Below are 23871 nucleotides of genomic sequence, written 5' to 3' on the forward strand. Positions count from 1 at the left end.
ATGACACTGGGTTGGGGATAGCTGTCAAGCCCATCAGACCTGGGCAGAGGGAGGGACGCTGTCTGATGTCCCCTTCCTGCTGCCTCCTAAGAAGGGGCCCTTCTGTCCTGAGGCCACTGCAGAGCAGGGGAGTGATTTCCCTTGGAAGGCAGAGCCCAGGCAGGGGCAGGGGCAGAGAAGCCCTCTGGGCTGTGCACCTGACCTGGGCATTTGTCCTGCTGCCTACAGATACTCCCTGGGGGAATGTTCCAGCCCTGTAACCTTTTTGACCTTAGAAGCTGTAAGAGGACAGAAAGGGCCAGTGGGCAGAGAGGGAGGTGAGAGTGGGAGGCATCAGGGAAGGTGGGCTGGGACCTGGGGAGGGAGGTGGCAGGGGCAAGGGGGTAATGGGGACAGGCCTACCTGCATGCCGATCACGGCATAGATGAAGAACAGCATCACTATGAGGAGGGCCACATAGGGCAGCGCCTGGATGGGGGAGCACAGAGACTGCATGAGGCCAGCCGCACACCACCGGGTCCCTCCCCAGGTGGCCCTGCACTTCAGCTCTGCCTGGCCTGGGGCATTTCCAAGGTCCCCACAGCTGGTCTGGGCACCTGGGAGCAGGCCTGTGTGGTGGCACTGACCTCTCCTTCTGCCTTGTCTTTGATCGCCTGAGAAGCAGCATGTGCAGTGGGAAAGGCAGGTGCAGGGTGGGAGTCATGGGGTGCTGCTGGGGCAAAGATGAGCTAGATGTCTGCGCAGTGTCTCAACAGCAAGGGAGCACTCGGGCACACACTAAGGTGCCAGGGAGGCATGGGGTGTGGGCAGGCTACACCTTCCCCAGCCAACTTTATGCTGCTCCACCAGTTGTAATAAAAACAGTTACTACGGCACAGTTAAATGAGAGAAAGATCACGGGCTTGACTCCTGTTCCTACCACTTTCTAGCCATGGGAGCTTGGGAGTGTTATTCAGCCTCTTGGAGCCTCGGCTTCCTTATCTGAGAATCTAGAAGTCACCTCCCCAGGGTTTTGTGGAGTTTAAATGAGGCTTACAAAATGCAGAGTGAAATGCACATAACTGAATCTCATACATTCTATTCACTCAGCATATTATCTGCCCGGCGGAACAGACAACTGACTTTTCCAGAGGCTCAGCCAGTCTCCTGGGCACAGGCCTCCTTGCGCAGGAAAGCTGCAGGGTCATGCCTGGGAAATGCCTCAGTCGGTGCCTGAGACCACTAGGTGGCACTGCCAGATCACCCGGACGCTTTCTGTCTGGTCAGAGCTCCTGCTCCGCATTCAATTCCTGTTCCTCAGTCACAGCCTATGTGGCCTCTTCATCACCCTGGGAATTGGATGTGGGGTGTGTGTGTGTGGGTATGCTGGGGGCCTGTACAGTCATTCACAGCTTGGTGAGCCCAGGGGGGCACCTGTGGACAGGGGCCCACAGTCTGGTTGCCATCAAAGTCCCCAGGGCCTGAGCAGGACACGGGTCAGGCGGTGTTGGGGGAGACCCAGTTTGTCATTAAGTGGGGAGTTGCCTGGCCTGGTGGGAGGAGGACACTGGACCTTGCTGCTGGACTGCCACGGGCTCAGAATGCTGAGTGCCAGGCCCGGAGGCTGCCTGGAGGGGAGCTGCCTTTGGGATGGGATTCCAAAGCAAGGAGGGGCCTTATGACAGAGCGCCCTTCTGACTGTGACCCCAGTTATGGGCACGGCTGGATCAGGAACCCAGCCCAGGCCCCATCCCTGGGCTCAGGCTGGAGGGAATTCATCAGTGCTGCTGAATCTCCTTGTCTTGGGACACCTAAGTGCCTGCTTCCGAGATGGGGAGAGGCTGCTGGGCTCATGGAAGCATGGGTAGGGGTTCCCCATCACTCAGCATCCAGGAGTTCAGGTGACCTAACAGGCTTTGCTTCTCTTTAACCTCAAATCTACATAGCACTCCTCAGAGATGGCCCAGGGGATCATCATTCTGCTTTTACAGATGGAAAATGATGGCTGAGAAAAGAGAATTTCTCCTGAGGTTGGGCAGCCCGGGCCATCCTTGAGTGGAGGGACCCCACGGTCCTGGAGAGTTTGACTAAGCCCATAAGGAGGCATGGCCAGCAGACACTGCTGAAAGGCCCATGTGGAGGAAGGTGACAGCCTGGGCTTAGAAAGGCCAGAGCAGCAGGGCCCGCGGGGGCTCTCAGGTCACCCAGCCACGAGGTTCTCAAATCCATTCCACCACAAGATATGTTCTTCAGGCAGGAAATCCTCATGAAAACACACGAAACAGAGAAGAAAGCAGAAAAAGCAGAACCCTTTCACCTCTGCCTTAGCTCCCAACCTTCAGGCTGACCGGGGACACCTGGGGCCCCGGGAGCTGGGAGACGCGGGTGGGAGGCTACCTGGAAGGACTTGATGAAGGTCCACAGCAGGGTCCGGATGCCCTCCCCGCGACTCAGCAGCTTGACCAGGCGCATGACCCGGAAGAGGCGGAAGAAGGTGATGGAGATGCGGGAGTTCTCCTCTGCGTTCTGGAATCCATCGGCAACAGGGGGCGATGGTCAGCACGGCACAGGGGCGGGGGGGGGGGGGGCAGGCCCTGCTCGGAGCAGCGCGCCCTTGCTGGGGTGGGGGCAGGTCAGGGTGGGCTCGCCCTTCTAGCGCTACCCTCCGGCCGCCGGTGGGAGGCTGGCCACCTGCTTCGCCAGCCAGCCAGCCCAGCCCTGCGGTCTCTGCAGAGCCAAGCTGTGCCCGGGCCCTGGAGACCCGGCCCTTTTTCCCACTGTCCCCACTTCTCCTTCATTCCTAGTTCCTAACTCCCTGCGGGGAGTGAAGAAGATCCCAAAGGTAACTAGCATGTGCTCTGAAGTATTCTAGGCTGAGGGCCAGCTGCCCTGGGAGAGCCCTGCCGGGGTGGCTGCTGGGAAAGCAGCCTGGGCCTCCCTCCCGGCTGCCTTGGCGGAGGGTCCTGCCTCCTGCCTGAGTGGGATCCAGCTGTCTGTGAGGCAGTGGGGAGGGTCGTAGCCTCCATCCCAGCCATGGGCGTGGCTGCACCAGGGTCCTGGCCGGCAGGTAGACAGAGAGCTCAGGGGTTGCAGTGGGCTGCCCGCTGAAGGGGTCCTGCACCCTGGCAGGTGAAGGTCCAGCACTTCGTTCCTTCCCAAAGACCCTGCCCCAGGCTTATGGGGTCGGGTGGCAGATGGGCTATTGCTCAGCACTGGGCTAGGAGCTGGTCGTTGGTTGGCAGCCTTGCCTTCCCTGGGCTCTGAAGCTGGTCCCCTTTTACTCCCCTCTGCCCTGGGCCTCTCCAGGCTGCCTGAGACCCTGGGAGAGTGGGGGCACAGGCAGGATGAGGTGTGGGGGTCAGTCACGCTGAGGGGGCCCCAGACAAGTCGTGCCGATATAAGAGGACAGGGCGAGGGCAAGGTGAAGAAGGCTGGGGTTGTGACCAAGGAGCCCCAGGTGGGAATGTGGTGCTCGGGCTGCAAGGGGTCTCTGCTGGCCCTGGAGGAGGAGCCCGGGGCTTGGGCACTTGCCTGGCCAGGGCTCAGGGGACAGCACGGGCTGCCCTGTCACCCTCTGCTGCCAGACCTGAGAACCACATGGACTGACCCCCTCCTCCTGCCCAAGGCAGCCAGAGGGGGTGGTGCCCCAACCCCACAGCTAGTGCAGCACCCCCACCCTGCCGCACCGAGAGAGAAGGGACCTTGACGCTTCCTGTTAATGTTCCCATCCCAGGCCCCTCAAGGGAAGGGCCTCTGGGCTGTGCTGGCCTTCTCCTTTTTCCATTCTGGGCTGTCCTGGCCTCCTGGGCTGGCCTCCTCACTTCTCTACTTACTTTTCCTTTGTTTTATTTGTAATCATTTCCAGGTCAGATCCTCCCTTGTCTGCATCCCTGAAAATCTCACTAGCACTAAAGCCCTTGAGGGCTCCCACAGGCCCTTCCTTCTAACCCCATGGCCTACTAACTTTCATGGACATGGCCGGTGGCTGCAGAGGCCACTCACCTCGCTCCTATTCAGAACAGAGACCTACAAGGATGACAGGAAAATTCAGAGGCAGCTTTACATGTCAGCACATCCTTGCTCAGCCCAGGGAGGGCTGTGCTAACAGCTAGCCGGGAGGGTCTGTCCTAGTTTTCAGTCAGGAGGGATGACCGTGTCTTTCCTATTTCCAAACCAGAGCTGCCCCAGACCCTAGCTGGGTTCCTGGTCCCCTCCAGTTGGCAGAAATGCAGGTGGTGGGGACCTGCTGCTGGGCCTGACCCCGCCTGTGTGTTTGGAGGTCTCTGATGCCCTTCACCTCTGCATTGCAGCACCTGCACATCTCTGTGAAATTCTGTTTTCCCTCCTGGAAAGGAGGCTGTGCTCCCCAGAGGAGCACGCAGAGGAGCTCAGGGTCCGTGGCTCAATAGTCAGTGCCACCTCACTCAAGGAAGGAGGAAAGAGAGGAAGCTCAAGTGGGGGAACCTCAGCTGTGGGTGTTGACAGTTTGAGAAGTTTGTGCCACAGCAGCACCGGATGTGATGAGTTAAAAAACAGAGATCAAGCTTGCAGTTTGAGATCTGTTCTGGGTTCAGGCCCCCTTAGCAGTTTCCTAAAGCTCTAGAGGGAGAATAAACACATGTCCATTTGGACACAACCATTTTCTCAAATAAACCAAATGGCAATGCAAAGAAGCAGAGCCCGAGGCCGGCCCTGTGAAGTGGGCTGGGTCACCCAGGGCCTGCCTTTCCCTGGGTGGCCTTCCAAGCAGCCAGGGCGTGTGGGGGCTACATCAGGAAACACTGCCACAGACCTGGTCTTGCCCGCTGTCTGCCAACTTTCAGGGCACAGGAACTCAACCCACTCACTGGTCCTAAAACTCACACTTGGCATGGTTTTGAGATGTGTGACAGCAGCCTTCGGGAAAGGCTATTTTGAGGGGACTTAAGGTCACACCAAGTGACATCTCTATCATTTTAGCCAAAGTGCATCACAGACTCCTACATCGGCAGGGCTCCAAAGACTGTTTTTCTGCTCAGAGCCTGCTGCAGAAAAGTGGGTTTAGCTTAATTTTAATGAGTTTCAGAAATTTAGAAAAATTTGGAATGACTGGAAATTCAACCACATTCTCAGTAACAAATTTCAGGTTAAATCTTTTACTGTGGCCTTGAACTCAGTGCACGGGGAGGCCAGTAGTTATAGACACTGGACATCGGCAGAAGTCACCAGCTGCCTTTCAGATCCTGCTAGGTGACCACGGCTCTCATGGGTGCCCTGGGCGAGTTTCCCACATCAGATTAAGGTTGGAGGCTTTAGCCAGTGGCATCCTCAGGGTGGTTAACAGGAAATGGCCCTTGGGTCCAGTTCTCTCCCAGTAGGCCATAGACAGTCAAGATCACAGTGGATTATCGCCAAGGAAAGCTCTGGGCGGGGGAAGAACACCACCGCACAGACAGCACTGAGCAGCTCACACGGGACCAGGCAGGCAGGGTGCACGACAGACACAGCGCCACATGCAGCAGGGGCCGGACCAGCCCCGAGACACTCTGGGGTCAGGTGGGTACAGGCGGGGGTGTTAAAGGGGGTCACGAAAGCTGAGAGCGTGGTCTGGAGGGTGGGTCTTACCATAAAGGGAGAGCATTGGGTATGTTCAGCTGGCTTTAAAGAAAGGCAGATAGAGATAAGCTGTAATGAGTCTTCAACGAAGATGCCCAGTTTCTAGGTCTCTGCTGACACAGGAGCAACACGGTGGCCGGAGAGGGTGAAAGGAGACACGTAGAGAAAGTACAAAGCATAGGCCTGGTGGGCTCTGGGATGCCACTTGCACCGCTGGCCCACATTTAGCGAGGACCCATTAGGCATTCTCCTACCTTGGCCATCTCTGGCCACGAGTGAAGTAACTCACACCCGCCATAAATGCGGTCTTCTGGATTTTGTAGATGGAGGTTTTGATTTGTTTTTTAAAATTAGCCACGTGCCCTTAGAGAACCTATGGGGGCTTGACCACTCTGCAATTTGGCTTACCCCAGGCACTGCCAGCTGATGAAGAAAGGCCTTCTTGCGTCCAGTGCCTGTCCTTGCCCACACTTACTGAGCAAAGGAGCTCAAGGGCAATGGCCTGTCTGGTTTAGCAAAGACTGAATTTTAGTTACTGCCAATGGGGCTCTAAGAGGTGGCCACCAATGCCTTCCGTAGCAGGGGCTGGTCCCCAAGCTTTGGCTTGGGCAGGAGGTGGTCCTGCTCAGCTATGGTCTCTAGGTGTGCAGAACCTTGGCCACTGGCATGAAGTAATGAGTGTGGAATTGCTTTTTAAATTTGAAAGCCGTACACACACTTTAAGATATTATTAACATCCCAAAAGCTGTTCTCCTGGGTATGACTGCTGAACTCATTTGGGAGCAGGAGCTGAGGACACTGGCTGCAGGGGAGTATCCTGCTCCACCTGCCACACCTTTAGCCTATAAGGAAGGGGCCCCTGCTGTTTGGGTCCCAGCACACAGAGCTTAGCTCCCAACTGATCCTGACTGAGCTGTTCATTCTCCAGGAGGGCTTTGCTTTTACCCTCCGCTTTCAGATGGTTGCTCTTGTGTTTCTGCTTTCAAAGTACAAATAAGGAAAATGTGTAATGGGATTTTTGAAAGATGGAAATGTGCACAACTGGACATTTGCTTGCCGACTGAATACTTCTTTGGTAACAGACTTCTCTGCAAATTCCTGTTTTTCTTATAGCTGGTTGGTAAAATGTCCTTTTTGGGAGTAGTGGAGACACAGGACGAGGCAGAGGAAGAGAAGGAAGGGCCACCTCCTAGTCATGTACAGAACACGTCCTGGGTCTCAGTTTCTACTTCATGAGGAATGCCAGCCCCAGGGCGATCCACATGCCTGCAGGGTGTGGGGTCATTAGAATGGGGTGACTGAGCCGATACAGAACACAGAAACACACACACACACACACACACACACACACGCACACATGCACACACGCACACACACACACACACACACACACACACGCTTGGGTTAACACAGGGCAACTTTCCTAAACTTTCATTGGCAGAGGGTACAGGGAAGATTCCATTCAGTGCCTCACAGAACAAAGGCTTCTACTGTCAGCTTTGGCAAGAGTGGGAGTTGGAGGGGGATGGGGGCACAGCTGGGCACAGGGGCCTGGGTGGTCTGGTGCTTACACCTAGGGAGTTTTTAGGCTTCTGATTTTTTCCAAAGAAAGGTTTTTTTTCTCCCTGTTTCTCACCTTCGGTGGCAGCCGACCTGCATCAATGGCCAGCTCAGGTGGCCACAACCATGTTATTCACCCGCAGCCTCATGGCTCCAGAAAGCCCCGCTAAACAAGACTGAGCACAAAGCTGCCAGGGCAGTTTAACCATCCCCTGGGAGGATAGCCAGTATCCAGTCATTCAAACAGACAACAAAGAGAAACCCAGGAAGGAAAAATGAATGAAGTCAGCTTGTCAGCAATGCTAACTATGACAAAGAGTTCCATATGCTGGAGAGAGGGAGAGAGCAGTGCACCCAGGAGGATGCAGAGGAGAGGGAGAGAAAGACTCAAAAAGGAAGTGAACAAAAGCTGGTGATTCTCAGGGTGGGGGCACTAAATGTGAAGAGTAAATGGGTGTCAACACAACTGGCTGTTCTGGGGCACTTGCCTAAGGTACAGCTCTCACATTCTCTACTAGCACATGGAATATTCTAGGCCCCCTTGCTTCAGAAGTGTTCTGGCAAGTACATCAGCAGCAGTGAGCTCAGCCTGACAGCACAGTAACGGACACCGGCTGAGCCCATGGCTGCTGGCCGGACCCAGGGCTGTGTTGTGAAAGATCCCTTCTGCTCTTCCATCTCAGGGGAGAGGAGGTCGTATGTGGATAGGAAAGATGAGAGTAGAGAAGGAAATTAGAGGAAAACGCAAGGTGAAGGGGTCATGGTCAGAAGGGGAAAGGCAGGAGGAGCTCTGATGACTCATAACTGCAGCGTACTTGGATGACTCGACACAGCTGAATTAGGGACCCAAATCAGGATGTCCATAAAATGCAGGTTCCCATGGACCTTTCAGGTCCAGCCTGCAGGACACTTGTCAAGGCAATAGCCTTGGGAAACTTGCTGTGCCCGGCCACTTGACCAGAACTGATGCACCACCACGTCTGACCTTATGTTGCTCTGTGGTATGCAGCGCAGGCACAGAGGCCTGGGCTGTCCACATGGCCCCTCCCTTTGCAGCTGGACTGCTGGTGGCCAGATGTGCTGGTCACTGTGAGGAGTGGGCGTGGCACGGCACCTCCAGGGCAGACTGTATTTTCAAGCAGAGGAGAAGACTTCTAGAATATCTGGAGGGTGAGGGGTAGGGGGTATCTTGCTCCCTGAGGTGTCCTGTCCTGAAGACTCATTAGACAGTCACTGTATAGGTTGAGTGTCACCTTCTTCTCTTTAAAGGGGACATTAATGTTTTAAAGGGTAGCTTATTGAGTCACTACTACCTTAGTATGAATTAGTGTATTGGGATGGACACTTCAGTGGGACTTGTTTTGTTGGGGGGATGGTGCTGAAAGTGAGAAGCAGCTGGAGGGGAGCTCCATGAGCCGTGGAAGGAGGGGTCCAGCACAGGGAAGTGGCAGTGTAGGGAGATGCCCAGGGTCTGGCCTGCCCCCGCCACTCCCCAAGCCTGGCCTGAGACACACGTGCGGTTCACTCCACCTTAGCACCAGCTCAGGCCACTGACCATTGTCATCTAGACGATTGGACACCACCACCATTTGAGTTCTCACACTAAACACGCCAGACTGGGAGTCGGGACAGGCTCTGGGTTGACCTTGCTGCTGAAGCCCCGTGAGAACGAGCAGGTCACTTCCTGCCTCTGGCCTTCTGTGTCTTTGTCTGCAGACTGGTCACACAGCAGACACCCAGGGCATGCTTGTGGGCTAAAGGGAGATGGGCTTGGGCTAGACAGTGTCTAAAGTCGCATCCACCTGGACATCCTCAGCCTGGACCCCTTGTCACAGCTCTTGGGGGTGGCCTTGCCTTTCTTGTGCCCACCGGCCCCTCCTCAGCTGTGGTGGTGTAGGGGAGGGCAGGCCAGGAGAGCCAGGCCTGGTGGGCGGAGGAACTAGGGAGGTTGGGGCCTGCGGGCAGAGTGCTCTAACTCACCCGAGGGGTGGGTGTGTAGCACCTTCTCTAGACCCCTTCGTGACTGCCTTCCCCACCACTGGAAGCCTTAAAGCCAGAGCAGCCGCCAGCTTGCTTTATTATTTTTATAGGAGCCAGAGAGGGGCAATTACTTAGAGGCTGTGCCTGTGGGTCTGTGGTGGGAGGGAACCCTGGCTCCTAGGGGCTGTTTGGGCCCGCACTCGGCGGCCCGCTGTGCATGTCCCGGGACACTTCTACAGCGGAGCTCAGCCCCTCTCCCATCTTTTTGCTCAAGCTGCAGGGGACAAGTGGGCAAGGGCGGGGGGCTGCTTTACATCTCCTTTGCCCTTTTCCCAAGCCCTATCAATCAGGCACATGGAGCTGGGGTGTGTGGATGCTTTCTGACTGAGCAGGGCCTTGTGCTGCAGTCACATGGCTGGCAGTGCACCGGGTGAGGACCTGTGAGTGGCAGGGCCCCTCAACGATGCTGCTGAGGCCAGTCAGCCCAGGGGTTCAGCCAGTGAGCTCTGCAGAGACGCAAGAGTCCATTCCCACAGAAGTGGATCAGAATCCTGGGTTTGCCACCCATTCGCTGTGTTATCCTGGGCAAAGCGGTCACCCTGCGCAAGCCTCGGGTCCCCCGCTGGGTAAGAGCACTGAGCGTTAACCTGACTGTGCCCAGCAGGACAGCCAGCACACGCTCATCCCCGAGAAGCCATTGTGTCCTGCCTCGTCCTCCTTGCCCCCACCCTGGTCCTAATCAGCTGAGGTTCCACTGCTACTTCACTTTCCTGCCCCGGCCCCCTGTGGGACAGGCTCCGGCACCTGGTGAATCCCCAGGCCTGGGCCTTCCCCCTCACCTGTCCTGCTTCTCTTCCTGAAGGTCCTCTGGGGCCTCCTCCCTGGGACACTGCCATGTGAGCCACACCAAAGCCACAGGGGCTGATCTCCACAAGGCCTTGAAAGCTCTGGGAAAGGAACAGCATGCTAGAATCTAGAATCTGGTAGGGTGCTGAGGGCAAAGCTGGCAGAAAACACCAAGTTTGGAATCCTGGAAGGCTGGGGCCTCAAGGTCCGTCTGGGACCATCCCAGCTCACTCCCTGACCCCACATGTTCAAGGAAGCCGAGGCCCACTGAGTGGGGCTGATAGCTCCAAGCCACGTGGCTTAACAGTGTTAGAGCAGGAAGCAGAATCCGGGCTTCTTAGTTCCCAATTTGGGAATATTTCTGTATCCACAATGCAAGAATCCAGGCCTCACAGCATTTTCTATTGTGCAACAGACATTAAAATCCAGAATCGAGAAGAAGAGTGTTAGGAAAGGCTGGCAGCCCTGGAGCCCAAACTGCCCACAACCCGGGACTTCCTGGAGCAGTTCTGATGCTCCAGGAATGTCCGTGAACAATCACAGGGGCTACATATCCAGGCTCTCCCTCTGGAAAAAATGATTTCAGGCCAAGAAAGAAAGGCCTGAGAAAGGAAGAAATATCCTGGCAAAGAGACAGTATTAGAGGGCCGTGCTGCTGCCCTCTGCCCTCTGCCCTCACCGGCGCTCAGAGGAGGGGCCCCCCTGATGGAGAACGAGGTAGAGCCCCAGGGAGAGGGAAGGCAAAGCGGCCACAGACACTGAAGGGGCTCAGCATGAGTACCAGGTGGGGGCTTGTGATCTGCCCCCAGTTGCACCTGGGAGGGGTTCCAGCGGGAGGGGTTCCAGAATGAACACAAGTCCAGTCAGAGCAAGGAGCGTGGCTCTGAGCACAGAGAGCTGCCTTCTCCACACGGAGGCCCCCAGCCCTCATCTCTCCGGTGGCATCCTTCACCGTGGTCACAGCCTTGAATCCAACTGCATGCTGACGACTCCCTACCCTGGCCTCAGACTGTGTGCCCAACGGTGTGCTTGACATCTCCCCTGGAGGGTCAGTCAGATGGACAGATGGACGTGGCCCTAGAGCTCCAGGGCCCCCATGTGGGTGCCCCTGTCCTGCTGAGGCCTGAGTTTGGGTGCCTCTGTCCCCACACCCATATCCAGTCTGTCGGGAGATGCTGTTAGCTCTATTTTCAAAACAGACTGGGAACCTGACCACTGTCCACCACTTCTGTGGCCATCGCCTCCCACCTGGGCTACTGCGTTCACCTTCTACATGGTATCTGGCTGTGCACTGCAAAGTGGTCCTTTGGAAAGGTAAGCTGGGTCACGGGCCACCTTCTCTCCCAGGCACCAGTGTCTCCCTTCTCACTTAGCGTCAAAGCCCAGATAAGGCCCCCCTGTTCCCTGCCCCCCACTCCCCGCTCAGTCTGCACTGGCCACGCTGCTCCTGCCAGGAAGCTTCCCTCCCACACGCCTGCACAGTAACTCCTTGCTGCATTCCCGTCTTCACTCAGTAAGGCCAGGGTGACTTAAAACAGCACCTGCCCTCACCTTCCCTGCACCTCCTAACCCCCGCACACACTGACGTCTGTATGTTCTGCACTGTGCTGTTGCTCGGGACCTGGTTACTTCCCCATCCCTGGGACCCGTCTCATGAGGAAGGAGCTTAATCCTGTCCACGGGTGTCCCCCAGGGGTCCCAAACAGTGCCTGACACACAGTGGAGGTGAGGCCACTATTACAGCAGGATGGACGAGATGGCTCCCAGGATTGGCGGGGACCCCACTTCCCCAGAGGGAGGGCACCACAGTCTAGTAAAGGCAAGGGGGAAAGAGAAGGCAATTAGGGACATGAGTTTGAATGTGGGAGGACAGGAGGACAGTTAGGATGAATATGGCATTTGGTGAGAGAATGAAAGTTGATTTTTAAAAGAGTCAAAGATGATGTTACAGGAGAAAAGCCCTCACGGATTCCTCTGAGGCTAAAGGTGTGGATTCCTGTCCAATAGACCGTATGTCTGAGAATGGATATCTTGTGATGACAGTAAGGCTTCTGGGAAGGCTTGGGGCAGCACCCAGGGAAACTGTCCTGAGCTGTAACCTTCCTGGCATCAGGGAGCGTCCAGACCTGTAAGGTGCCGACGGCTGGAAGCAGAAGCCAGGTGGAGGACGTCCCGCTGAGACTGGGGACTGTTGCTTCTATGGTTTGTCACCCACAGGGCAGGTCACTCAGTGCAGGAGTGGGCAGGTGGTGCTGCAGGGCAGGCTTTATGCAGGTGCACCTGCCTCCCGCCTGCAAGAGTCTGACCCTGTCTCAGGAACAAGGGCTCTGCGGGGCCTGAGGGTGTGAGCTGCGTGGAGATGTAAATGGCGACAGACTAGTCTTCCCAGCGGTTCCAGCAGGGCTTTGCATATTTGCTGGTGCCACAGACCCTCCTATTCAACAGTGCTTTACAGTTCACAGTCTTATCTGGGCTTCAGAACACACCGCAGCGAATGTCACCATGTACCCTTGGCAGATGAGGAAGCCCAGTCTTTGGGCATTTTGGTGCCATTTCAATAGGAAGCAGCAGCAGCCAGTTTTGACTTCCTGCCCACCCTCTGGTCCTCTCCTACACTGCCTCCTGCCTAGGGTGCCATTACACTGGTTCTTTCTGCTCAGAAGCCACGAGTGGGATGGGAGAAAGCAGTCCAGGAGTAAGTGTTGGGTCTCTGGATGCCTCCTTCTGCTCTTCATCATACACCCTGCTCCGTGTGATCTCCTGACCAGCCTTCAGCAGGAGTTGAAACACACTCCTCAGCTGGAGGAGTGAGGAGCATCTCGGTGGGAGGGCTAGAGGCTGGGGTGTAAGAGACACATGCTGGCTGGCAGGAGCTCATGAGGGGGCATGGGGGGTGGGTGTTTATCAGAGGGCACCGTGGAGTAGGGCGGCAGGCAGCTCTGGCCTTGGAGGGCCCACCAGCTCACCCAAGGCCTGGGCTCTGCTGCGCACGGAGTCTCTCCATCATTGCCCCCAATACCTGCCCAGCGGGGAGGCCATTCCTGCCTCCAAGCTCCCAGCGTAGCGGGGTGTTATAGAGACAGCAGCAAGGACAGTTTGGAAATCAAAGGCCATTGCGCGACTGGAAGGGCTGCAAGATGACTTCCTGTTCCTTCTTTTACTGCCCCCTGACCACCCCTAGCACAGCCACTAATTCTGTAGAAATTGTATACTCTGGAAAGACTTATTTTCTTTGTCTTTATTTTTCTTTTTAAACCACCACTAGTTTGAGAGAAAATGGCAGCCTGAGTGAGGATGTGTGCCTTGCCAACAGCGAGGACCCAGAGGGGCCGGCACTGGGACTGCAATGGGTCTGCTCGGCACCCAGGGGGCAGCTTACTCCTACAGGCCTGTACTTCCCGCCATCGGGCTCTGGGTCCCTCTGCATGGATATTCATTCGGATCTGCACTGCTGTCCATACGACTAAACCCCTGAGGGCAGACCCTCTGCTCCAGCCCTGCTCTCTCTGCTAGTGCTCCTCAGCTCAGAGCACCTGCACTCCGCAAGCTCCAAGCCCAAAGCCCTGGCCTTCGTTATGGTGTTAACTCGTTGCCCTGAATAGCCCCTGTGGGCTGTCTAGCCTGCAAAAGTAGGAGTGTGTTCTGGGTGGTGGGGTGAGGGGGTATGAGGGGAGGGGGCAGAGCATGGGTAGGAAAACTGATTTTTTAAAATTACCTGACAATTTACTGGAAGAAGTCAAGGGAGAGTATACGTACACACACACACATGCACACACACACACACACACCACACACTGTGAGACAAAAACAATCCAGGGGCATCTTGGAGACAGAGGGGCATTAGAATCTGGAGCTCTAGGTGAGCAGGGAGGGTGCAAGAGGCTGATGGGGGTGAGGATTATGAAAAGCGTAACAGCCTCCTTCCAGTGTCCACCTGCAGGAAGGGCAGCAGATGGGCATTTAATCAGGGTGGTCAGGCAGAGAAAATGACACATCAGTTCAATGGATTGGGAGCAAACTCTGGAGTGGGGAGGGGAGGGCGAGGACACGGTGGGGAGCCAGCAGCCCTGGCGGGGTAGTTTCAAACATCTTAGATCAAAACTCTACAGCATCTGCTCCATGCTGTTACTCAATGGCTCAGTGCATCAAAGGTTTGTGTGAACATTACCAAGTTCTTAATTAAGGAAAAATAATGACAAAAAATTAAACAACACTGTTAAAGAATAACTGCAAGAGGGTTTTCCTATAGATAAAGAGAGAAGGTCTAAACATGCCAGGTAACAAGAGACAGGTGCAGGGACTGGTGGGGACTGTATGGGAGGAGGCAGCTCTTGGGGAGGCAGCAGGTAGCCCCTGAGCACGGGGGTTGGGCTCTGTCTGAGGCCGGGGAGCCTTGGCAGGGCTGTGAGGGGGCCGTGGAGTTAAGAGAACCAAACAGGCGCCACCGGTTCCTGTGGGAGGGAGGTGCTCATGCAGAGCCTGCTTCCACAGCAAGCCCCCCGAGGGGCACCTGGGGTCACCCAGCTACCTGACACTCTGTCCACTTGAAAGAGGGATGCAAGTAGGAGCCCACAAGAACATAGCTGGTTCTCTGCTTCCTCCCAAATGAGCGGGAGGGTCTGGCTGCCTGCACAGGGCCCTCTCAGTGGGACTGTAATAGGGGTCCTCAGTCTGCCAAAGTAGGCCAATTCCGAGCCTCAGCAACATGCTCCCCTTTGAGTGCCTTTCCCAGATGCTGCTGGATGGGGAGGCCGCAGAGGAGGCAGTGGTCCGGAGAGGCTGGGCAGTGAGTGGGCCCTACCCCAGCAGCCGCTCAGGAGCTCGGTCCCTTCAAGGCTGCCTCCACCCATACAGTGCGGGTCATGCCAGGCTGGTTGTAAAGGGAGAGAGGAAGGTGCAGCAATCAAAACCTCAAAGGAAAGGGAGGCCTAACCTGTTTCAAAAGTTAAAAAAAAAAAGAATAAAAAATTGCAAAACAAAGCAACAGGAAAAAATCCTTTAAACCAGTTTAGACAAACAAACAAACAAACAAAATACTAAATGAAAATGAGGTGGGGAGGAAAAACTAAAACACAGACAAATATAGATGGGTGGGGGGACAGAGGGGAGTGAGAGCAGGCGCGGGTGGTGGGGACAGGCGCGGTACTTACGTTTACCTCGGTGATTGCTATATCAACAATGCTACCCACAACAATCAGGGCGTCAAATGTATTCCATGCATCACAGAAATAGTGCTGCATGGGGCAGAGCAGCCGAGGAAAGAGAGAGGAGAAAAAAAACCAACAACAAAGGAGAAAAAAAAACAAAAAGGAGGAAGAAAAATGAAAAAAAAAAAAGCATGAAAGAAAGGAGAGAAGAGAAAAAAATGAGAAAAGAAAGAGGTTACGCAGGCATATTGAACACGGTCTTACCACTCCACAGCTCTGGCGGCTCAAACCTGGGTGGCGGGCTTTCACAGGTGGAGAGGCCTGACAAAAGCTGGGTTAGTTCAGAGGTCACACGGGGGCGGCCCCCTGGGGCCGGGCGGCCCCCCGCCTGTGCCCTCACTCAGCCCCCAGCTCCTGGCCCTGGTTCAGCGGGCAGGCTGGGACACATGGAAAAAAAGCAGGAGAGGCTCCCACTTTTTTCCCCCACAGGACGACGCAGGTTCAATTAAAAAGCATGACTGGAGGGGGTAAAAACAGGAAATTAAAAAAAATAAATAAAAGGAGGTAACGAGAGAGAGTGAGAAGGAAGGAGGCAGAGGAGGCTGGAGGCTCCCTGGGGCAGAGTCATACTCACATTAGTCTCACTGAGAATGACGTCAATTATGCTGCCAATTACGATGAGGAAGTCAAAGACATTCCAGGGATCACTAAAGTGACCCTACGGGGGGCGGGCAGGGTGGGATTAAAAAGGAATATTAGACAGGCAAGAACACAGTACTACCACCATCAGAACGGGAACACCCTCATGGTGGCCAGGAGCCCAGGAGGGCAGGGCTGTCAGGAGGTGGCCAGTCCGACACCCTGCCAGGGGTGGTGGCCACCGGCCCCCTTCCTCCGTCTATCCCGCCTCCCCACCCTCCTGCACAGCAGCCCTTCCGCTGCCCACCAGGGGCGGGAGTACATGTGGTGGCAGGCAGGGCAGGTTGCAATGATGCAGGGGTGTGATAGGACTCTTTTCAGTTTATGGGCAGCATCTCTTGATGCTAAGGGGCCTGTCTGGAGGGAGCGGAACACAGGTGTGTGATCCCTTCGAGGCGATCTGGGAATCAAAAAGGCCCTGAAACCACTGCCGTGTGGTCCAGAAGGGCGGCCAGGGTGTTGGGCTCTGAGGGGTTCATGAGAAGCTCGGCAGTAACAAGAGGCCCACATCACTAAAACTGACTCTGTAATAAACTGATCTGTGCAGATAGAATGCGGGCTCTCTTTGTTTCACTGGACGTGCCCTGGGGTTTTCAGGGGCAGCTCCGTCCTGGCGAGCCTTTACTAACAGACAGGAGGCACAGCTGAGGCCAGCACCATGGGGTGGCAGTGGAGGATATGGCCCAGACAACGCTGTCAGAGGTGTCACCTAAGCAGCCCCCAGACTCTCCCCAACATCATCATTCCAACAGAAGTTCCTGCTGAAATGCAAATGCCGCCCAAGGTGAATGAAGTCCTCAGGACGGCCGGGGTGGCCTGCGTGCAGGGTGTGGGGAAACAGGCACCCTCAGAAGGGACTTAAGCCACTGGGCCACAGAGAGAGTCTGAGTCCCACTTTGCCACTTTATCCTGTACGCATGGATTTTACTTGTTTTCCATCATATTTGGAAAAGGGAAGTGATGAATGTTTTCAAGACTTTTTTGAGGTATTTGGACCACTGGTCAACAGAAAGATAGGCTGTCCCAGATTTCCTGGAGGACTCCAGGAGTCCTCTGTAAGAAGTGGATGGGCTTCTTCAGTCTGGACCACTGGCCTTGGAGAGGTGTAGGAGTCTAGAGGGCAACGAACCGTGACCGCATGGGGACACCCCAGGCGCAGGGCAGTCACATGGGCGGTGGGGAAAGGGCCCGGTACTAAAGACATCTGTCTTTAAAAAAGGACATTTGCTTCTTTAATTTTTCAAGGACTGTTCTGCAAAGGGCACAAGACAGGCTGGACACAATCTGCTCAACAGGACCAGCATTTTCCTCCTCTGAACCACTAGTTGGCGCCTCTGGGAGATGGGAGTCTGGAGTTTGGGGATTGGGTACGGAAGCATTAAGGGCCCTCTGGGGAATTACCCAGCTCTCTCAAACACTGACAGTTCTCGCTTTTTACTTTTACTCACAAGAGCCAAGAGTCTGCTCTTCCGTTTCCTCGTGGCTCTCTTTGGCTCTCTTAACAGCTATGCCCTCTTTCCAGAGGGATCACAAGACATGTTGTCCCAGGACTGTTATTCTTAGTGTGGGAGGTCAGGTCACACGGGCAAGGCCTCTGGGTTCCCAGGCGTTTCAGCCAAAAGAAAACAGAAACTTTGCCTCGGAGACTTTGAACAGCAGGCCAGGGAAGCCGAGGCTGGCCAGGGCATAGGGTAGGCAAGGGCCAGCCTGAGGTCATGGCTTTCCTGTTGAATTCCCAGCATATTTTCCTGAACAGACTAGAGCCTTTGAGCAGACATCTCTCCCACTGAAGCCACATGCTCTGAGCCTGCAACAGCCAGTCCCGCTCAGGTTCTCAGGTGCTGCTCACAGGGCGAATGGAGGAGACTGGTTTTGAAGGGAGGGAGGCCATGAATGAAGACCCCCATATCAACTATAAACGTGTGTGTTTTAAAGTTAGATTCTGGAAAACACTGGGGAAATATTCCTAGATAGGAATTCCATTTTTGAGGGTAGGGCTGCTTCAGAAGGGGAGGTGGGTGTCAAGGAAGAGAAAGGAGAGAAACAGGAGCCCGGGCAGCCTTCTGGAGTATCAGCACCCAGCCTGGAACACGTGGTAACAAAGCATTACTGGAGTGGGGCAAGAGGAGAGACGGGAGGTGGGGGGCTCAGTGCCCAAGAAAGGAGGGCGAGTTGGAGGCTCCTCATCCACCAGAGACCTGGAAAGAATGGGTGAGCTGGCCTTGGTCTGCGGCACCAACGGAGAGGACAGGAGGGAGGGAAGAAGGGCGGAGGGCACGCGGAGGCGAGGCTGAGCATGGAGGTTAATCACTGAGCACAGGGGAGGGCGCAGGTCTAAAGGGACCCTGTCAGCCTTCTGGTGGGCCCCACGTGCCACCCTTTCTCTCCTGTGAAACTCACGTGCGGGCAGATGGAGGGAAACAACAGCAATTCCTCCTGCCCCATGGCAGGTGGGGGGTGATCAGCTCCCTGAGATCAGCCACATGCCTGGCCCTGTCCTCACCAGGCTGGAGGCTTTTGATTGATTTCTCTGTCCTGTGGCTAAACCCCTGGTGGGCCTGGTGCCAGGGCCTCCACTGGCTGCAGAGACTGCCCAGGACCAGCCCAGCATATATGCATGTGGTCAGAAGGCAGGGAGAGGGAGCATGTGGGGAGGTGACAGGGTCCCTTTAAGAGGCAGCCTGGACTTCCACCCACCTTCCCGTCCCCCTGCCCCACAGTCCAACACTCAGCTGGAGCAGGAAGCCAGCCTCAGATCCAGCTTCTAGGTCTCTGTTCCCTTTGTTGGCTGCCTCCTCCCACTTTTCCCACATCCCTTCCTCCCACGTGTTCCCAGAAACAAGGCGATATCCCCCATTTAGGTAACAAGTTGTCAAGGGAGCTGCCTGGCCAAATCCCTAAGTGGGCAGAGCCTGGAGGAACGCCCTCCCCTCTGGGGTGTGAGAGCTGGCATGCTCTCAGTCCCTCTCCTGCCCACTCCCCCTCCCTGCCCCCGGCCCCACCACCTGTTTTTGCCCACCTCCTCATTTGCTGGAAACCAGGAGTGATGTGGGTTTTGGGGGTATAATGGAAGAAGGAAGGTGGGAAAAACATCATAGACTTTTTCTCTTATGAAATTAGTTCGATCTGGTACCAGTTATACCTGTCACTTCTTTCCCTGGTGATGAGGTTCAAAATGGTAGGAGTTTGGGAAAGGGTTTTCCTGACTTTCCCTGAAATGGTGAACCAAACCTCTTGATGCCCAACTCCTCAGAGCCAGGCAGGGCTGACCAAACAGAAAGGATGGTGTTTGGGGCTGGGAGCCTTTCCTTTGCCATCCTTAAAACCTATAGGTTTTTCCCCTTTCAAGTTGCCAGTCTCTGAGGGCAAGTTCTGAAGCTGGGCCACCCTAAGGAAGGTGATGGGCGTGCCCCGGGTGACGCACGTGATCTGCAGGTGCCTGCATTCTAGGGGTTATGCCCCACTTACTGGCTGAGGTGGGCTGGGAAAACGTAGACCATACAGTTCTTAGCTTCAGCAGATCATTATTAGGAAGGAAAAACTGTTGCAAGATCATCTTATGATGCATTTCACATGTACAGAAATTTTGGGTTTCTTTCTCTTTTGGATTGTCTGTGCTCCAGACAATCACCTCCATCCCCAGAGCTATTCCAAGTGGAAAGAGGCAGTGCAGTGGTTAAAGAGCATGATCTCTAGAGGTCTCTAGAGGTAGGGCATCTGGGTTCAAATCCTACCTGTTATTTCTAGCTGGTAACCTTGAGCAAACAGCTTAACCGCTCTGTGCCTCAGTTTCCCCACTTGTAAAATGGGATGAACATGGGGTTATGGTGAGGGCTAGCTGAGCGTGGGTGTGAAGCACTAGCTCTGTGCCTGGCTGAAGTCAGCCCCAAACCAGGCTTTAGTGCTGTTGTGATTGGCGCATCGACCGGCCTCTCTCCTGGTCAAGTTAGTTCGATGCTGGGGGCGGGAAAGAGCAGGGGGGCAGGGAAAGCCCAGGTGTGTGTGGGAGGAGGGGGAAGCTGACAATTCTGGAACCCTGAGCTCATGGCTCCTCTGGCTCTAAGGCCTTTTCTGCTCATCTTGAGACTCTGAAATGAAATCTTGCTGGCATTCCTTTGAGATGGTTTGGCAGTATGCAAGTCGTCATGATAAATTTTGCTGGATTCAAGTTCATGCAGTAACTGCCAGGCTCTTAGGAGCCGTTGTCCTGCTGGGGAGACCCGGGTCCAGCTTCCTCCAGCGGGACGGCCGGGAGAGAGGGGTGAGGCCTCCAACTCTGGCCCCGGAGAGCGGGGCATCTGCGGAGGACACGGGGGCAAGCCTCAACCCTTGAACTCTAGATTCTTAGCTCCTCCCCTGCCCAGAGCAGGGGCTCCTCTGTGATCTTCTCAGAGGAACACAAGCTTTAAAACAGGTTGGTGGTAAGAAGGAATCGGCAAGAAACGCTGCACACCTGGGGTGGTGCTGGTGAAGCTTGGGAATTGAGGCAGAAGTCCTTTTCCTGCCATTTCGTGCATTTTCCTTGTCTCCATTCCTGCCCGCCTGTCTTCACTATCTGCCTCCAAGGGTCCCACAGACAGCAGAGAGGCGCCCAAGGCAGGTGATCAGGAAGCTGCCCTGTCCCCTTTCCATCTGTCCAGGGTATCTGTCCCTAAACTGCTTCCTTCCAGGAACACACGGTGCCCCAGGCAGCATCGCCCAGGCAGACCTGAGTGGACATTAGGAGAGCTGAGTGGACAGAGGAGGGAGGGAAGGAAGCGAGTGTGAGCAGAGGGTGACCCTACTGCCCAGGGAGGAGACCAAGCAGGGGACTGCAGAAAGCGTAGGAGAGGAGGGAGGGGCGTGGATGGGATGGAGAAGGTCCCCAAGGCAGATGGCAGGAGGAGAGGAGGAGGGGCAGGGGAGGAAGAGAAGAGGAGCCCGCAGATGGTGGAAGTGGGGGAAGGAGAGAGGGAAGGAGGGGCAGGTGGGCGCAGAGGGTCGGGGATGAGGCATCCTCGCCAAAGTCCCCAGAGGCGGCGGCTCTACAGCCCAGGGGAGGTGGTCCACTCGACCTGGAGGAAGGATCAGGCGACCTGCGGGCTGCAGGGCCTACAAAGGGAGGGATCCCAAAGCCAGCGCAGGGGGCCCTGAAAGGCAGCAAGAGCCCGCTGAGTGAGCAGGCGCTTGTGAGCGGGTCCAGGAGGAGGTGGCTGAGCAGAGGTGGGTGGTGGTGGGGAGGCAGTGCCAGCTCCCGGGGACACTGGTCCTTCCTGGCCTCCAGGCTGTGGGCTGAGAGGTGGCAGAATAGAACGAGCCAGGGAGAGGGGCTGCGTGCAGCTGGTGGTGTGGTGGGGCGATGTCCCAGTGTGCCGGAGAGGGGAGTGGGTCCCTTGGAATAACAGAACACAGTGGTGACTGACACCAGGCAGAGACACCACTGGCGTGTTGCTTAGCATGCCGTTTAGACATCAGTGGTCATGGGATGTGTGGAGTCTAATAGAGGCCTAACTGGACACGTGACAATGGCCGCAGTCTGGAGGCAGGGGTGATTTCTGCCTTCCTGCTGGGTCCCTGCCCTGAGCTGTGTTCCTGCAGAAGCCCTGGAGGCTCACAGCGCACAGACAGCCTGGAGCAGAGGGACTGTGGCAGGGGGCTTGGGTTAGGGACTGGGTCCTGTGCCCGGTGAGAGGAGGCTGCGGGTGGACAGTGGTGATGAAACTGTTGGAGGAACTCGTGTTAAGTGGGGAACCTTCTGCTCCGAGTTCTCTTTAGATTCGAGTTTTTCCTCCTCAGAGAAGTTTCAAAAGCCCACACTCACTTATTTATCTTACCAACACCTAATGGGCTCTTACTAGATGCCTGGAGTAGATGAAACTGGGCTCACAGGCTAAGTGCCTTTGGGGACCTCGGGAGGCTCTCTGCCTCAGGGCGCACCTGGCGGGCTGCAGGATCCCCACAGCTGCTCCATGCCACTAGTGCTGGAGACGAGCTGATTCCTGCGCATCCTCCAGACCTCCCAGATGTGACTGCTGAACGTCTGGACCCCTGGAGGCAGGCAAGCTTGGGCAAGTGCACTGCAGTGTATGCAGGCAGCTTTAAGTTCAGATGAACCCTAGCACTGTGAAGCAGAAGGGAGTGCAGAGGCCAGGCAGCGTTCAAGGAGGAGCAGTCCTGCCCCTTGGCTTTGGGAATGAGCTGGACCTGCCATCCCTGCCCCTTCACTCAGGAGGGGTCAGCCCACAGGGTCAAGAAGGGCATGGAAGCCAGCAACAGTTGCCGCAGATCTGGCTCTGCAGGGCTCGCCCCAGGGAGTAGGCCAGCGGGATTGCCGTCATTAGGGCCAACCCGCACCCAAAGAATGTGATTAAAGCATGAACCAAATGCGCTACGGCCCTAGCTCCCAGGGCTGAGCTTTGTCTGGCAGGCAGGGTACCCCAGTCTCTGCTCCCTTCCCTGTCAGATGGGCGTGACTGCGGGGCACACCCTCAGGGGTCTGGTGGGATTCCTTGAGTTCATGCCCGAAGTGCTGTGCGCCTGCTGCCTCGGGCCATTCCCCCTGCTGCCTCGACCGTCGCTAGGGGGAGCCTCTCAGGCCTTGCTGGCTGCGGCCTGTGCTGCCTTCCTGCCCCGCGCCATGCAGGAGACCTGGCCCAGCCGGCTGTCCGGTGGGCCTGCGGGTTTGGACTCTCTTCTCCCTCCCGGACTGCATGTTCTGGCTTCCTTCCTGGTGGCAGGGCTGGGGCTGGGAGCCACAGGGTACTTTCCCACCAGGCTTTCTTACCCAGCGAGAGCAATTTTCCACATTAAATAATTAAATGTAATAGCTAATACCACCCTTCCCACACAAAGGCTTTATGCAAGTCATATAATTATTTTTTATCATTCATAGTGACTTTCAAGCTCTCAAGCTCCAGGCAGGAAAGAAACCCGTCACGATGTTGCAACACTATGCAAATCTCTGGGTACAAAAGCCAGGGAGGGAAGCCCCTCCCAGACAAAGCCCGTTTGTGCCTATCTGCCTGTGCGCTGTGCATCAGGTACCCTGTGGACATTCCACAAATAAACAATAAGCAGAGTAATGCCAACTCATCAATCAGGCTGCTAGGCAGCAGGTGGGGAGCATGTGACTCAGCGCTGAAGCAGGCTGGGCAGCGAGCTGCTCCTGCTGCCCCTTGCTGCCTCCCTCCCTTTTCTTTCCCTCCCATCCCTCTGAGTGTGACATACATATGTGGTGAGCTCCTGGGTCTAGGGCTTCCATGCATGGCAGGATATGCTATGGTTTCTTAAGAGATGGGGTAGATAGGCTTCCAGGAGAACTGAGTGAGGTCTCCCGCGGTCCCACCATAGCCTGCTGCAGGGTTCCCATGTCAGGGGCACTGCCCTCGAGGGATGTTTGGAATCTGCAGGGCACCACTGCGATGGAGGCAAACTGGCATTGAGGACTGAGTGGGTGGGGCTGAGGATGTGCCATGCCCTGCTCTGCAAGGGGCAGTTCTGCCCAGGGACCAGCTGTGGCGGCCCCTGTGTGACCCGATAGACATGCACGCAGCATGCCACGTGCAAGTCAGACCCACCAGTCGGGATTTAGCTTTTATGCTGAGGTCTCACACCACTGCTTTTTCATTAACCTCTACTTTTTGAGCCGAATGAATTCTTCTACTAAACCCAGACTTTTCCCATTATATTATAATTTAGGAATTGTATATCTATCTATTTTTCACATTATGTGTATAGATGTGAATTTTCTATACATAAAGATTTAAGTTTTCCCCTGAATTTCATTTAAGGGAGAGTAAGGAGATATTACAAAGTATTTGTTACAAAATGGATGTTTGGTTCTAAAAGGATTGAAGACCACTAGCCTAAAAGAATGTCTAAGTTTCCATACCATTTTCACAAGGGAAATATTCTGCTTGCTCTTGGGGTTTTTAAAGTTGAATTTTCAGGTTGGTGAGGAGATAGAAAGTCATCTAATCCAAGAGACGTTTGTATTTCTCATGGTGGTTTTCTCTGCGCTGACACTTGGCCATTGACCAGGCCCTGCAGCTGACAGTCTTAGGTTCCACTGAACACTACCCTTCAT

At 55.4% G+C, this 23871-nt stretch overlaps 1 protein-coding gene across 24 annotated transcripts in view; it reads right to left on the minus strand.

The window, feature by feature from the left end:
* CACNA1C (calcium voltage-gated channel subunit alpha1 C) overlaps positions 1-23871 on the minus strand; it is a 671070-nt gene that overhangs the window by 50013 nt on the left and 597186 nt on the right. For 6 of the 24 annotated variants that reach the window (XM_036907039.2, XM_036907031.2, XM_036907115.2 and 3 more), the window contains exons 30-33: positions 15742-15825; positions 5584-5616; positions 2377-2505; positions 403-468 (exon numbers count right to left, since the gene is read on the minus strand). In XM_036907039.2, the coding sequence (XP_036762934.2) occupies positions 403-468; positions 2377-2505; positions 5584-5616; positions 15742-15825 (312 nt within the window). Of the gene's footprint in view, positions 1-402; positions 469-2376; positions 2506-5583; positions 5617-15110; positions 15195-15741; positions 15826-23871 lie in introns of all 24 variants that reach the window. The other 18 variants (XM_036907021.2, XM_036907010.2, XM_036907172.2 and 15 more) reach the window with 6 other exon arrangements.

Source organism: Manis pentadactyla, chromosome 14 (assembly GCF_030020395.1).
Source record: "Manis pentadactyla isolate mManPen7 chromosome 14, mManPen7.hap1, whole genome shotgun sequence".
In the NCBI taxonomy this organism is placed as follows: Eukaryota; Metazoa; Chordata; class Mammalia; order Pholidota; family Manidae; genus Manis; species Manis pentadactyla.